The sequence below is a fragment of the Myotis brandtii genome, unplaced genomic scaffold, assembly GCF_000412655.1.
Source record: "Myotis brandtii unplaced genomic scaffold, ASM41265v1 scaffold59, whole genome shotgun sequence".
NCBI classification, from domain to species: domain Eukaryota; kingdom Metazoa; phylum Chordata; class Mammalia; order Chiroptera; family Vespertilionidae; genus Myotis; species Myotis brandtii.
The window spans coordinates 2,935,417-2,950,873 of NW_005370223.1; the positions used below are offsets into that span (position 1 = coordinate 2,935,417).

Sequence of the window (15,457 nt, forward strand, 5' to 3'; positions counted from 1 at the left end):
ACCTGTGACTCCTAGCAGTCCCTCTATCACTTATTCTATCATCCACCCTCTCCATTGGTGCCTTCTCTCAATTCCAAGCTGGCACCCCAAATACAAGCTGGCACCCCAAATACAAGCTGGCACCCACAAGGCCAGCTCGTATCAGGACCTTGAACCCAGCCCACTCATGTCCCTGTGTGTCAGCACCACCCAGTTTCATACCAGCTGCTCTTCCACTTGTCCCATTAGCTAAGTCTCCCCAGGTAGACGGTGGTCCCTATCATTGGCATTGGTCTCTATCCTAGCTTCTTCCTCATTTCCTGCAGGATCTGGGCAAGCTTCTGTGGCCTACAGTAAATAATGAAATCATTTTGACCCCAATCAGGTGTTTGGCCACCTGAAAACTGGATTGATGACTTTCTAGAAAACGAAAGTGTTCGTTTTTCTTGTGAAAAGAAATAGTATTTGTTTGTAGCCAATACTCATGATCACCCAGCCGTGCACATGCACCTGCAACTTTCACAGACACCCTTACAACTTTTCCAGGTGTGAAGAGAAACCGATGGAGATTGGAGACATGGTTTCCCACAATAGCCAACTTGTGCTGCATTCCTCACGCTCTTCTAACGCGTGTCACCCTCCTCTTTCCCCAGAGAGCTCCTGTGAAAATAAGCGGGCAGACCTGGTCTTCATCATTGACAGCTCCCGCAGCGTCAACACCCACGACTACGCCAAGGTCAAGGAGTTCATCCTGGACATCCTGCAGTTCTTGGACATTGGCCCTGACATCACCAGAGTGGGCCTGCTCCAATATGGCAGCACCGTTAAGAACGAGTTCTCCCTCAAGACCTTCAAGAGGAAATCCGAGGTGGAGCGCGCCGTCAAGAGGATGAGGCACCTGTCCACGGGCACCATGACGGGGCTGGCCATCCAGTACGCCCTGAACATCGCTTTCTCGGAAGCAGAGGGGGCCCGGCCCCTGAGGGAGAATGTGCCACGGGTCATAATGATCGTGACGGATGGGAGACCCCAGGACTCCGTGGCCGAGGTGGCTGCAAAGGCACGGGACACAGGCATCCTGATCTTCGCCATCGGCGTGGGCCAGGTGGACCTCAACACGCTGAAGGCCATCGGGAGCGAGCCTCACGAGGACCATGTCTTCCTGGTGGCCAACTTTAGCCAGATGGAGTCGCTGACGTCCGTGTTCCAGAACAAGCTGTGCAGTAAGTCCTGCCCCCGTGGCTCTCCCAGGGGCATCATTAGGATCTCTTTATTCATCTTCGAGGTTCAGTCTGTGCTGCCTCATCCCAGGGACTGTGCCTGCAAGGGGTTCAGCAAAGGCCAAGGTAGACATGGTGACTTTTTGACACGAAGGGTCTTGGGTTCGATTTCTGGTCAAGGGCACGTACCTGGGTTGCCGGTTTGCTTCCAGCCCCAGTCACATGGGAGGCAGCCAGTTGATATGTCTCTCTCACATTGATGTCTCTCTCTCTGTCTCTCTCTTTCTCCCCTCTTTCCTCCCTTCCTTTCACTCTCTCTGAAAAGCAATGGAAAAATATCCTCAGGTGAGGATTAACAAATAAACAAAGAAGCCTGGGTCCACCTAGGGGCTCCAGGAGAGTTTTAAGCAGGGGATAATAATCAATCACTAACGTTTATTGATCTTAATATGCGCTGTTTTGAGCTATTAGCATATGTTAACTCATTTTATTCACACAACAAACCTGTGAAGTAGGTGCTAGTTATAATTCCCATTTTATAGAAAAGGAAACTGAGACCCAGAGAGATTTCGTAACTTGTCCAGGGTCACACAGCACCAAGTGGTAGAGTTGAGATGTGAATGAACCCAGGCATCCTGGCTCTGAACCTACGTCGTAACCACTGTGCGCTACACAGACCTGAAAGGTGAGTAGGAGTTCACCGGCTATGTAGTGGGGACGACTGCCTTAAGCCAGGAAAGGAACGATCATTTCTATTGTTTCTTTCTGTTTCACTTAAAAACAACAACAACAAACGAGTCCAGATTCCCTGTTAATTTGGTGACCTGCTAAGGAGTCATGACCCACAGTTTGAAAAGTGCTGGTGAGGGACAGGCGGGGAGGGGGAGGCCATGGCACCCAGGGACAGGGTTTCAGAGGGAGGCAGGGCTGCCGTGCAGGTGCTCAGACGGAGCTGCGAGCGCTGCTGGGTCTCGGTCTCTCAGTGGGAGCGAGGCGGGAACCTTGATCGAGCGGCCAGGAAGAGATGCGCTCTGGAGCCAGGCTGCCCTTGAGTGCGAGTCCTGGCTCTGGCTCTCACTGGCTATGTGGACGTGAACTTGGACACCGCGGTGGCTTTATAGCCATGGGCAGTGAATTCCCTCACCAGCCACAGCAGGGGTGGGGTAGGACTCCTGAGGCGGCATTCCCGGGCCACCCCTGAGGCCACCAGAGACACTTGGAGGCCAGCTGTCCTGTGATTGGCGCCCTGTCTACAGGATGACCAAAACCTACACATCCTGGGGTCCACCACTTTTGCCACTCAGCAGGATGACCAAAACCTACACATCTTGGGGTCCACTACTTTTGCCACCCAGTGAGAGAGGTTACAGAAATTAGGGGCTGAAAATGCATGTCTATCCCTGAAAACTCATTATAACCAGGGCAGGGCTGCTTTTAATTAACCTTCTGGTACCTGCTTTATCAACCTAGCCTGGTATTTGGAGCCCAGAGGCTGGCCGTTCCTATCCTAATAGCCCCACCCACCCCACCCCACCCAGGCCAGTCTCAGTGTCAGGCCCTAAAAGTGTTCCTCAGACACACCTTTCACTAACCAACCTGGGCAAAGTCTGCACTTACTGCACCCTTCGAGGCCCTGTTGTGTTCATTGGGAGGGCAGATTGGCTTCAACAGAGGTTGACTTTACATGCCGGGTAATTGTTCCTTTCAAGAGCCCCAGTCAGCCCCACCACTCCTTTGATTATCCCTTTAATCATTCATGCATTCATTAATGAACATTTGTGAACATTCATATTTCCTGGTTAAAAAAAATCCAGTCCTGCCAATAGCAGTCTGCTGATGAATGATTCCTCCCCCTGAACACAAAGCCTTGACCCAGTTTCCACCCCTGAGAAATGAGACCACTCGCAGGCCAGGCGAGGAGGCAGGGCTGGCATGTCCCCGCCAGTCACATCACAAAGGCCCCGCCCACGGGAGAGCCGGGCATCAGGGCCCGATGCTCATGGACTCACTGCACACTCACCCAGAGAGATTTGCCGATGGAAACTTTTTATCCTACCTTAGTAAAAATGCCTGGGACTCTTTGGGTTGAAAGTAGTAGAAATTCAACTTGAACTAGGTTGAGAAAGGAGGGGTTGCATGATATTACTCATGGAATTATGGAGAAGAGTAATGATTGACAGTCCTGCCTTCTCTCCATCTCTTCCCTCTGCTTCCCCATGGATTCCTGTGGTCCATGGGCACAGAGCATATCAGCCCATGGACCACCATTGCCTGTGGTTTAAGCCCTCCTTTTCTCAGTTCTAGTTCCTAAATGCCAAGAAAGGACTCTGATTGTCAAACCCTGTCCCACCAGCGGCGGCCAGGAGAGGGGCTGCCTCAGACCCACATGGCAGCTCCCACAGTTCCCATGCATTTGGAGTGAGAAGGGCAGTTTCTAGAAAAAGGGGGTGCTACACAGATGAAACAATTTCAGTGCATATACTGAGGTTCCCCAGACACTGCTCCTGCCTTTATTCTACAGGTAAAGACATAAAGAAAAAGGAGCTACCCAACGTACCTGAACTCCCTCCTTTGTTTGGGGTTGAGGGGAGCTGGAGCACAAAGCCTGCCCTCTCGTCCAGCGCTTTTCCCATTACACTGAGCTACGGTCTCCTGGTTCCAGTGACTTCTATGGTGCACAGCCCAAACCAGCCTCAGTGACACGCTGTCACTCTAAAACAATGCAGGAGTCCTTTTATTTTCCCCATCTGACAGGTGAAGGAAGTGGAGTTTAGAGGAATTAGGTAATTCTGATGAGGCCATGCACGGTAAGTGGCAAAGCTGAGTGCTGGTCTGTTTCCAGAAGCCGTCCTCTTCATCACTGTGCTGTCTGCTCCCACAGGTACTTTCTCTGCCCCACATCTCCTGTCTGTCTTCCTTTTTCATCTGCCAGGGTCCCCAGGGCTCATCACTTGGGCCTTGCACCAGTTCTTTTTTTATTTTTAATGTGTGTTTTTTTGTTGTTGACTTTTAGAGAGAAAGGAAGGGAGAGGGAGAAGGGAGAGATAGAAACATCACAGTCTCTTGCACTTAGGACACGAGACACACTTCACTAGCACTCAGCAAACCCCAGCACTACGCAGAACACCACAGCAGAACACCAGCAAAGAGCACACAGATGCCAAAGCCATGGCACTAAGTCAGTGGTTCTCAACCTTCTGGCCCTTTAAGTACAGTTCCTCATGTTGTGACCCAACCATAAAATTATTTTCGTTGCTACTTCATAACTGTAATGTTGCTATTGTTATGAATTGTAATGTAAATATCTGATATGCAGGATGGTCTTAGGCGACCCCTGTGAAAGGGTCGTTCGACCGCCAAAGGGGTCGCGACCCACAGGTTGAGAACCGCTGCACTACCTTGAAAAGGACACTTGCCTACAGTCTGAGAGCAGGAACTCAAGGCCGAGCAGCGCCTTGATCAACCCCAGCTGGCAGCATGAGCACCAGGCGGCTCAGATGTCCCCTCGCTCTGAGCATGTCCACGAAGGACTGTGAAAGCACTGTGCGTATTGGCTGCAGGGTTACAAATACCTTTTAGCCAGGAGGTGAATTCGCAAATACAGAATCTGCAAATAATGAGTATCAACTGTATGTGTCCTCACATTTTAACAACTCTGAAATGGGGGTGCATCTCAGTTTCTGTGAAAGGTGGTATATATCAGCATAGATAGACTCTGTGAGTAATGTTCAGTGAAAACCAAGTTGAGGATCAACATATATAGGATGAGCCCATGTATGTAAAACGAAACAGAAGGCCATCATGCCTGTCTTTAGCTGCGTAACGGTTAACACATCAGCACACTCATTCCCCAGGTACTGGGCACTGTTCTAAGCACTTTATTATTGATTATTTTAACCCTTACAAGGCCCTTATGAGGTAAGTGCTATTACTATCTCCACTCTATGCACAGAGATTACTGAAGTTGCCCATGGCCACAAAAACAGATATTTATTTCACACCGAAGTAAAAATGATTGATTGTATTTCGTCTCTGAACTTCCCTAACGTGACCTGTGTCTTATTTGTATCTTAGGAGCTTATAGTCATAAACTCAGAATGATCATTCTAAATCGTATTGTTATCAAATAAATAAGTTTTACTCCCCTACTTCATATAGTGCTCACCATGTTTCTTACTTAGAAGTAAGGAGACATATACCTGAGTTATACCGGCGCTTTCATTGGTAGCTGAGTTTTTCTAAGCAATGGATTAATGGGATTGTTCTTAGCGTTTGAAAGCCTCTTTTGTTTTAGTTTCTACAAATATATTTCTACATATGGTCATCTTTCTTGTTTTTGAGAACACTTGCATAACTTGTTTATACTGATGTTGGTAAGTTTTAAATATGTTCAAGTTGCATCATTTTGAGTAAAGTAATAAATTAAAATATTAAAAAAATAAGAATTTTTATGAGCTCCAGACAGATTTATGCAAGAACTGATATATCTGAAAGCTGAGGTACTTCAAAAACTAATTGCAGAAATATTTTAAAATGAGACATAAAGCTTATGAAATATGGAACATATGAATGCATTATTTTCTCTCAAAATTCAGCATAACACTTTTGCATATTAAAAACATTACACTATTCTTGGGATTTATGATCCTGAGACTGTTGATACTTTTTTGGTTGTTGTTAATACTCACCCGAGGATATTTTTTCTTTCTTTCTTTCTTTTTTTTTTTTTTTCGGGGGAATGGAAGGGAAGAAGGGGGAGAGAAAGAGAGAAACATCGATGGGAGAAAGACACATCAATTGGTTGCCTGCTGCACGCACCCCTACTGGGGCTTGAGATCAAACCTACAACCCAGGTACATGCCCTTGACCAGGAATCAAACCTGCAGCCTTCCATGTGCAGGGCCATGCACTAACCACTGAGCAATACAGGACAGGGTAAAACTGTTGATTCTTCTCATTTAACTAATAGCTTTTCCTCCCACTCCATTGCTGCCTACTGAAATCCACACATTTGCCAAAGCCCCCTCTGGTATCAGCAGGCTTTGTGATCTTCCTACTCACCAGTCAAGTATTATTAATTGAACCAGAACATTTCTCCTTTTGTCCGTCATTTAGACCTGGAGTTGGATATTGGCAATTTTATATGGCTTAGCCCCGTGGTTGGCAAACTGCAGCTCGTGAGCCACATGCGGCCTTTGGCCCCTTGAGTGTGGCTCTTCCTAACCTAAGCCTTAGGAGTACCCTAATTAAATTAATAACAATGTACCTACCTATATAGTTTAAGTTTTAAAAATTTGGCTCTCAAAAGAAATTTCAATCGTTGTACTGTTGATATTTGGCTTTGTTGACTAATGAATTTGCCAACCACTGGTTAGCCTAACGTCATTTCCCTTTAGCCCTCCATGGTCCTTTTTCTGGGTTATGGCGGATAGCATCTATCTAGAACTATCTCATCTGACCAGAGGCTGTAAACCCCTGTGAGGGTGGGGACTGAAGCTTGTTTCTCTTTGGGCCCTGCTCTCTCCACCCCAGAGTAGGTTATGAATAAATGTTGGCAGGGTGCATGAAGTTAGAGAAGGCATTATCGTTGCCTTAACTTGCTGTATGTTTCTTTCCAGTGGCCCACATGTGCAGCCTCCTGGAGCATAACTGTGCCCACTTCTGCATCAACACCCCTGGCTCGTACGTCTGCAGGTGCAAACAAGGATACATCCTCAACGCGGATCAGACAACTTGCAGAAGTAAGATTCCTTGGCTGATGCATCCACACTGTCCTCCTCTTCTCTCCCGCTCCCTCTTCCTTCATACGGGCCCATTTAAGTCATCCGTGGCCCCTCACCCAGCCAAGTCATTGCCTCCCTAACAATAGAAACCAGGTTTTGTAATTCATATATTTTGTGTTGACCTCCACCCCCCACACTGCCATCATAGTGCCTAGGCCAGAGTCAAGCACATAGTAGGCCATCAGGAAGAGTGTGGAAGATGGTTGGAGGTACTTCCCAGAAATAGCCGCCTTGAATTCGTGAGCTGGTGTCTTTTACTTTTGAGCTGTTCTTTGGGGGAGGATTGCTAACGAGCCTTTTCATCCCCTGTCTCTATTAACTGTTCCCTGAGGAACTGTCTCCATATTTTAGTTTCTCCTCGGAAGCGTGGACTTAGGCTGAATTAGTAACATGGGCTGGGGATGATTATTCAAGTTCTGCTTTAGATGTGCACCAGGATCTACTTGCTCTGGTGAAGGACACTTTATAGGATCCTAAAGAGAAAAGGGCAAACAGATATGTGTTGATGGAATCCACATTCTTTTTTGGCCAAGCCCAAAAACTAGACAGAGTGCCTTTGAGCCAGCACGAGGTAACCCACCTCTCGGAGGAGAGAGTTACTCAAATGCTGACAGTTGTGCGCGTACCTTTTTCAAGTTGTAAGTAAAGCCACTGCGTTAGTCAGGACAACCAGGCTACCAAAGCAAGGAAGACGGCCCACATGGAGGCAAATGAAACCCGGCTAACCGGACGGGTAGTCATGCAGTGCGTAACTGTGATTATACCGCACGGTAAGCAATGAAGCACTAATGCAGCGGTTCTCAACCTGTGGGTCGCGACCCCTTTGGCGGTCGAACGACCCTTTCACAGGGGTCGCCTAAGACCATCCTGCATATCAGATATTTACATTACGATTCATAACAGTAGCAACATGACAGTTATGAAGTAGCAACGAAAATAATTTTATGGTTGGGTCACAACATGAGGAACTGTACTTAAAGAGCCAGAAGGTTGAGAACCACTGCACTGATGGGAGCCATTTGCACAAACGGCTGTAATTAGTATGGCATTGATAGAGCCAAACCGCATTTTCCTCTCGTCTTCTCACTTTTCAGTTTCGGGGTTGAGAGAGGTTGGCAGCCTCCCTGCCGACCCCCCGAGATTAGGGAACACCTGCCTGCCTCCTCGGCTCCCTGGCCGTGGAGCCCAGGGCTGTGTCCTCGCTCCTCTCAGACCCTCGGATCCCAGGGTGTAGAGAGCAGCCTGACTCATCCTGATCCGCTGGAACCTCCGACTCTTCCTGTTTTCACATCACAGACTACTCACACCAAAGACTCAGGGGTTTAGTCGAGTTACTAGGCAACTGGGGGAGCCCGGGCAAGGTCACCTCGCCCGCTGCTCAGCAAACCACCTAAACAGCTTTTTAGACACGCTCCATCCTCTCCTGGTGCTCTCCCCCGCCTCCTGCTCCAGCCTCTTCAGGAACCTCCCCCCCACCCCACCCCGAAGGAACTTCTTCACAGAAGGCTCAGCCACCGCCTCCTTGCTAACTCCCTTCCTGCCTTCCCTCTTAGGAGCACAGAAGTTCCTGTCCTTGTCTCCTGCCCCGTGACCTGCTGGGGTCTGGGCATCTGCCCATGTCCATTGTCTGTGGGCTGGCTTAGTGAAGCCAGAGGACTTGGAGGCCAGCAAATAGAAATAGAAACTTCTCCCCTGATGTCCTGAGCAAGGCCTTCCCCACCCGCCAGGCTTTCCGACCTCAAGCTGTGAGGCCCCAGGGTCCCCCCAGTGCTGGTCTGGCCTCGGCTCCCCCCTGGGCAGAACTGTGGCTGCAAAGAGCATGAAGCAGAAGCTGCTGGGCTGAATTCAGACGGACTGATGGAGGGGCAAGGAGGCCCCGGGGGTGGAGGGATGTGAGTGAACCCAGGAGGTGGTTCAAGCTTCAGTAACTGCCGGAGCCGGCCCCTGGGCCTCACCCCAGGGATTCAGAGTCAGCAGATCTGGCGTGGGGCCAGGACTCTGCATTGTCAGTGAACTTCTGACATAGATTGCTGCCCTGCTTTGAGAGTCACTGGTGTCCAGCAGCGAGGGGAGGGGGCAGGAGGGAAGGGAGAGAAGGGTTTCTAGTTAAGGGAGAAGGGATGGAGCTGGAGCCAGGGCTGAGCCGGCCCATCTGACCCAGCCCTCCAGTCGCTCTGAAGCAGTTCAGCTGCCTTTGCCATCAGCTTAGCACCAGACTAATATGTACAATCAGAAAGAGCAGTTCTCACACTCTCAGAAAAAGATAATAACTCTATTGCTTGCCCGCCTGAAATTGGTATACCAGTGGCCTTGCAGAAAGGACGGGGCCTTTATAGTCCACAGACCCGGGTTCGAATCCTGATATCATCAGTCCTGGGCTGTGGCTCTCTCACCCTGAGCTGTTATTTAAACTCCTTGACTCAACTTCCTCACCCGTAAAATGGGAAGGGTGGTGACAAATGAAGACCTATCTCATTGATGAGCCCATGTTAATGCATGGTTTTGGTCGATAGACAGTTAAAAGCTGTGCCCGGGGGAGGCTGGGCCATACCTGACCTCTGTTTATGAGCTGCTTGTGGGGACCAGTCCCTGCCAGTACCGAGAGGGACTCAGTGGGCCTGGCCAGGAATAAGATGTGCCGGGCAGCGTGCAAATTGCTGGAAATAAGACAGTGAATAAGCCAGCAGTGCCCCTGCTCTCTCAGAGCTCACGTTCTCGCACGAGAGTAAATCAGATCAGTGATCAAGGTTATTGCCACCGAAAGCGATCGTAGCGCTTGCCCAGCTCGGTGTGCTGTACACTGTCAGCCTGACTGTAGCCTCTTCCTAAGTGTTTACCACGTGCCAGGGGCTCTCCTCCGTGCTTTATATTGTTATCTAACAACAGCTCTTATCATTCTCATTTTACAGATAAGGAAAACACGGTACAAAAAAGCTTAGACCATTTACTCGAGGTCGTGTGGCTCTTAATGTGACCAAACCAGAATATAAATCCTGCTATGTGTGACTCCATAGTCCTAGCTCTTAATCACTATTGATATTGTCCCATAATCCTTGAGGGCCCCGATATGGCAGCAGAGTAACTCCACAACCAGAGACGCTCCTCCAACCCCAGGAAACAGGCAGGTTCAGAAGTTCACTGATCCGAGGGGAAATTCACCAGGACTAACAGTCAAATGATTGTCATCACCCCCTCCCCCCAAGACAACTACCAGCTGCTGGGATATGTCATTGTACATGATGATTGTGGCAGTGCCTCCTAGGTGACTGCCTTCACACACACACACACACACACACACACACACACACACACACACCCCATATCTGACATATTCTATTCATACTCTGTGTGGAGAGAGGAGGCGGACACAGCTCATTTGTAGGCTCTTCAAGTGGAAATGGCCCTTGGCTGTCAGACTTGTAGCTCCCGCCCTCACATAACCCAGGAACTGTGCTCCCTCCTGGAGCCCCAGATGGGCAGGTCCACCACCCTCGCTCCCTGGGACACCAGGTCCTTGCAAAGCACCTGCTTCCCCCTCCAGCCTGGATCAGTGGCTGAGCTGATATCCTGCTCCCCGTAATGCCCACCCTTGATCGGACCTCTGCCATCTGAAGCCATATACTAAAAAGTGTAATTCCCTTTCCAAATAAAAAGAGAGGGCCCTTTCATTTTGGAAGAGTATTATCTACCTCCCCACCCCCATTAATTTCCTCTTTTTCAGAAGAAGTGTACATACATCTTTTGGTGACCTGGTGTTGGGTCTCTTCATTGTCCAGATAACTCTTTTCTGGGCACCAGTTGGCCAGTGGCTCAGAATGTGCCCTTCCGTTCAAAGACTAGGTGAAGCACTTGAAATAATCTTACCTTCAAACTTCTGTCCACATGAGCAACTTGAAATAAGCTGGAGGTCAACACTGTGGAGTCTTCTGTTCTCCAAAAAGTCTTCCCCATCCAATACCATCCTATGAGGTATATGCAAAAGCGTTAGCATAATGCCTAGCTCACAGGGCTCAGTAGAAGTTTATCTCTTTCCCTTTCCCCCCAAAAAAGGGGCTGGGGGGGGATCCTCATGAAATGTGCCTGTCTTCACACCTCTGTTTTCCCCATCATTCCCTTCCCCTTGAATTCCTACTAATAAGAAAGAATTTTATCTTGTTTCCGTTTCTTTGTTTTTTATTTTTTAAACAAGGAATTCTTCTTTCCTTTCCCTCCTTCTAGAATAATTAATCTATCTGGAAGAATAATGGCAATGCAACATTTAGAAAACTTCACTTGGCAAAAAAATGTAAACGTCCTTGTCCAACTTTCACTTATTTTTCTCTCTGAAGAACCATACTAAATGTATTTTATTTCTTTCATTCTTCAGATATGTCCCTGACATTATTTTTCCCAAGATACTTAAGTAATTTAATAGCTTTTATATTACAGTTTAATCAAGGGGCTTGAGCTAGAAAAACAGTCACATTGTTAAAGTGAGAAAGCTATAACCAGCATTCCTCATCAATTTAGATGCAGAAATTCTTTAAAACTTAGCAAATAGAATCTATATATAATCAAATCCAAAAAACCCCAAGTGATATAATTAACCATAATGACAGATTTTAAAAAAGACATAATTATTTCAATATATGCAGAAAGAACCTTGGATAATACCCAACATTCATTCATTATAAACACTTTCAGAAACTAGGAATAAAGGGGAAATTCCTCAACCTAATAAAAGGCATCTATGAAAAAGCCTATAGTTAATATCATACCCCACAGTGTGCTTGAGTCTGACTAAATGCTTTCCTCCTAAGGTAAGGAACAAGGCAGTATGTCCACTCTCATTACTTCTACTCAACACTGTCCTGGAGGTTCTAACTCAGTGGTTCTCAACCTTGGCTGCACATTAGAATCACCTGGGAATCTATAAATATATAGGGTGTCCCCCCAAAACGTACACACACACTTTGAATCAGTGTAAAGGCAGTGTTTATTAGAATAGATTTCATTTTCAAAACAAAGAAACAGAATTTCCGGAGGATGAGGCCCAGAAATCAGGATTTTAACAAGATTCCCAGGTGATTCTAATGTGCAGCCAAGGTTGAGAACCACTGTTCTAATATAACAGTGAAATAAAAAGATTCCATTTATATAAAAATTCAGGAAATGCCAACTTTAGAAAGTGGTTGCCTGGGGTCAGGGGGAGGGTTAGGGCAGGAGGAGGGATTACCAAGAGGCAGGAGAGAATTTGGAGGGTTTAGGGTGATGGATTTGTCATTACCTTGGTTATGGTGATATGTTGATATGTCAGATTTATTAAATTGTATGCGTAGCCCCATGGCTTCAATAGAGCTACATTTAAGGCAGTGTCCAGAGTTTCCATTCCATGTTAGGACAGTCCCACTCAGCATCAGGCTAGTTTAGCTTGTGTTCCCCACTGCAGTCCATCAGTCCACTGCATGCGGGGTCCACAGGCCACATGGCTATGGAGGAAATACAGGTGAATGCCAGGTAGCAGGAACAAGAGCCAAGGACTAAGAGAGAGAATTCCTTCGTTTTGGGGATTATGTATTCACACATTTTCATGGGCTTGCAGTGGCCATGCCCATTCTGGCCAATGATCTCTGTTCCCAGGTGTGACTGACAGGAACCTTCCCTAGTCACCCCAGCTTCACTGGGCATATCTGTCTCTCCTTTATTGGGCCCCATCCCCCAGTGATTTGCAGGGGATGGGCCAGTGGTTCCCTCGGGAGTGTGAAATTGCAGCTTCCTAGTGAAGCTGCCCAAATGACATGCCTATGTCTGGCCTCCCCTTTGCTCCTTTTCTATCTATAACAATAAAAGCGTAATATGCTAATTAGACTGGATGTCCTTCCCGACGAAGCCGAGGTTGCGAGGGAAGACCGGGAAACCCAGGTCCCCGGTGCCAGAGGGAAGCCAGTGCCTGCAGCTGGGGGAAGGAAGGCCTACTCTTGCACAAATTTTGTGCATCGGGCCTCTAGTTATTAATAACTAGCTAATTACAACAGTATCACATCCATCCATCCATTCATTTATTCATTCAATACTTATTGACTCTTTTCCATGGGCCAGGCATCCTTAGGGGATGGGGGCAGGAGAAAAGTCAATGTTTCTCTTACATGTTCAAGACCCAAGAAATACTCAGATCTTGGCTTTCCTTGTGCTGCCCACATGGGGAGCAGAATAGGAAATATGCAATTAGGATGCAATTCTAATCAGTTCAGTCAACATGTATTCAGTGCACATGTTTCTTATACCCATAGAATTAATTAGGCAACCACAGCAATCATCTCTGCTCCAGGGAGGAGTTTATGACATCAGATGGGGGATAGCTTCAGAGAGGAAACCTGGTTTTGAAAGAAAACGAGTGACTACGGGAAAGAGCCCACACAAGTGGTTGGGTGCAGCCGGAGATGGAGGGTCAGAGTTCACGGAAATGCCTAGCTGGATGTGCGTGGTGGTGCTCACTGACCCTGCAATTGGATGAGTCTTGGAGGGAGAAAGAGAAGGTCAGGGCCTGAGCTCTGGGGCAGCCCACAACAGAGTGTGGAGCACACAGCCTCAGGGTAAACAGCTGAGACCGCCCGAGCAGAAGCAGAGACTTGCTGAGCAGAGGAGAGTCGGTCATGGGGCTCCTGCTTAGCCGAGCTGCTGGGCCGCGGAACTGGGATATCGTTGCATGCATGTTCTCTGGCTGTGCCAGGGAGCAGGATTTGAAAGTTGAGGGGAGGTTAATCTGGATGAGTAGGGCCCCGTGGGAGAACTGAACTGACTAAATGTGAGTGGAGAAATCCCAGCTGTGAAAGAATTATTACACGGCAGGGAGAAGTGAGTTGGAACCTTGTAGAGCTTCTGTGATTTCTTATTTTCAAGTGGTTCTCAAAGTGTGGTCCCCCAACAGCAGCATCAACTTTGTGGGGAAACGTGTTGAAAATTCAAATTCCCAGGCCCTACCCTAGACTCAGAGTGAGGCTTAGAAATGTGTTTTATTTTATTTTTTTTATTTCAGAGGGAAAGAGAGAGAGGGAGAGAGAGAGAGAGAAACTCAATGATAAGAGAGAATCACTGATTGGCTGCCTCCTGCACGCCCCCTACTGGGGATGGAGCCTGCAACCAGGGCATGTGCCTTGACCAGGAATCGAACAGTGACCTCTTGGTTCATAGGTCGATGCTCAACCACTGAGCCACACTGATGGGGCAGGGATGTGTGTTTGAACAGGCCCTCTAGGGGATTCTGAGGTAAGCTCAAGTTTGGAAACCACTAACCTAAATGTTTTAAAGTCGATCTCTCCCTGGGAGATCCCATCAGTGGGAGGTTTATACCAAGGATGTGATGACGTGACAGCCCTTTGCACATTGCAAAGCTCTTTAGGAGAGTACGGCGTTATTCGCTCACATTTATGATTTTGATCAACTGAATTCAATCAGATTTACTTATGTTCTAAGGCTTTATTTTGGGGATCCCTCCTTCTTTTCCATTCTCGGAAGAAAACGGAAATCTTGATAGCGTGCAGGTGAATTGGTGGAAAACGAAGGGAACCGCTGGGGGAGAGAAGGGCGCGAGCACAGCTGGAGTGGCCTGGCGGACAGGTGGTTTTTCTCCGGACAGTGGGCTTGTTTTGCTTCTCCCAGCCTAGAAGCGCAAGGCTGATGACTCACAGTTACTGTCGAAGGTCTTTAAATCCAGCTGCAGCTGTCAAAATAAGATTAGTGCTTTCAGGCATGATAAAAGAAGGGAACCGACCCCCACACACAGACTTGGGTTTTTCCTGTGTTTGTGGAGCCGTAACTCTGACGAGCTTTTGAGTTTGAGCAGGTGGAGATCCCACCAGAGTGAAATCTATAACAATAAAAGCGTAATATGTTAATTAGACTGGACGTCCTTCCGGACGTCCTTCCAGACGAAGCCGGGGCTGCAAGGGAAGCCTGGGTCCCGGGTGCCGGAGGGAAGCCGGTGCCGACAGCGGGCGGAAGGAAGGCCTACTCTCGCACGAATTCCGTGCATCGGGCCTTTAGTAGCCCTAATAATACTCTTCTCTCCTCCGTTGTGTGGTCAGTCAGTTTTGAGTTTTACATCTTAGCGTAAATAACAGCAGGAGCATGTCTTTAAGGGTGTTCATTTTGCTTTAACTCCAAAAGGAGAGATTAAATTGTCATTGATGTCCACAGTATGCAATGTGGCTTGCCTAAAATTCTGAAACGTCAGTAAAAGCCCTCGGATTTCACCCAGGATGACGTCAGCTACAGCAGCCACAGTCTTGGTCCCGTGCTCCCGGTCCAGTGTAACCAGATGAAAGTGGTCCAAGTTCTCTGGGCCCAGGCACCAGGCCAGGGTTTCGAGATCACAAATGAAGGAAGGCACTGAAATCTACGGTGCATGGGAGAGGCTGGGGGACACACTGAGGAGGGATTTGAGCACAACTTTCCCTCCTAAAATTCTCCAGGAACTAAGAGAAACAAGCACATTTT

General features: G+C 48.0%; 1 protein-coding gene across 2 annotated transcripts in view; it reads left to right on the forward strand.

Annotated features, from left to right (window-relative positions):
- MATN2 (matrilin 2) overlaps nt 1-15,457 on the forward strand; it is a 113,633-nt gene that overhangs the window by 35,660 nt on the left and 62,516 nt on the right. For both annotated transcript variants that reach the window (XM_005879254.2, XM_005879255.2), the window contains exons 2-3: nt 633-1,202; nt 6,818-6,940. In XM_005879254.2, the coding sequence (XP_005879316.1) occupies nt 633-1,202; nt 6,818-6,940 (693 nt within the window). The remainder of the gene's footprint in view (nt 1-632; nt 1,203-6,817; nt 6,941-15,457) is intronic.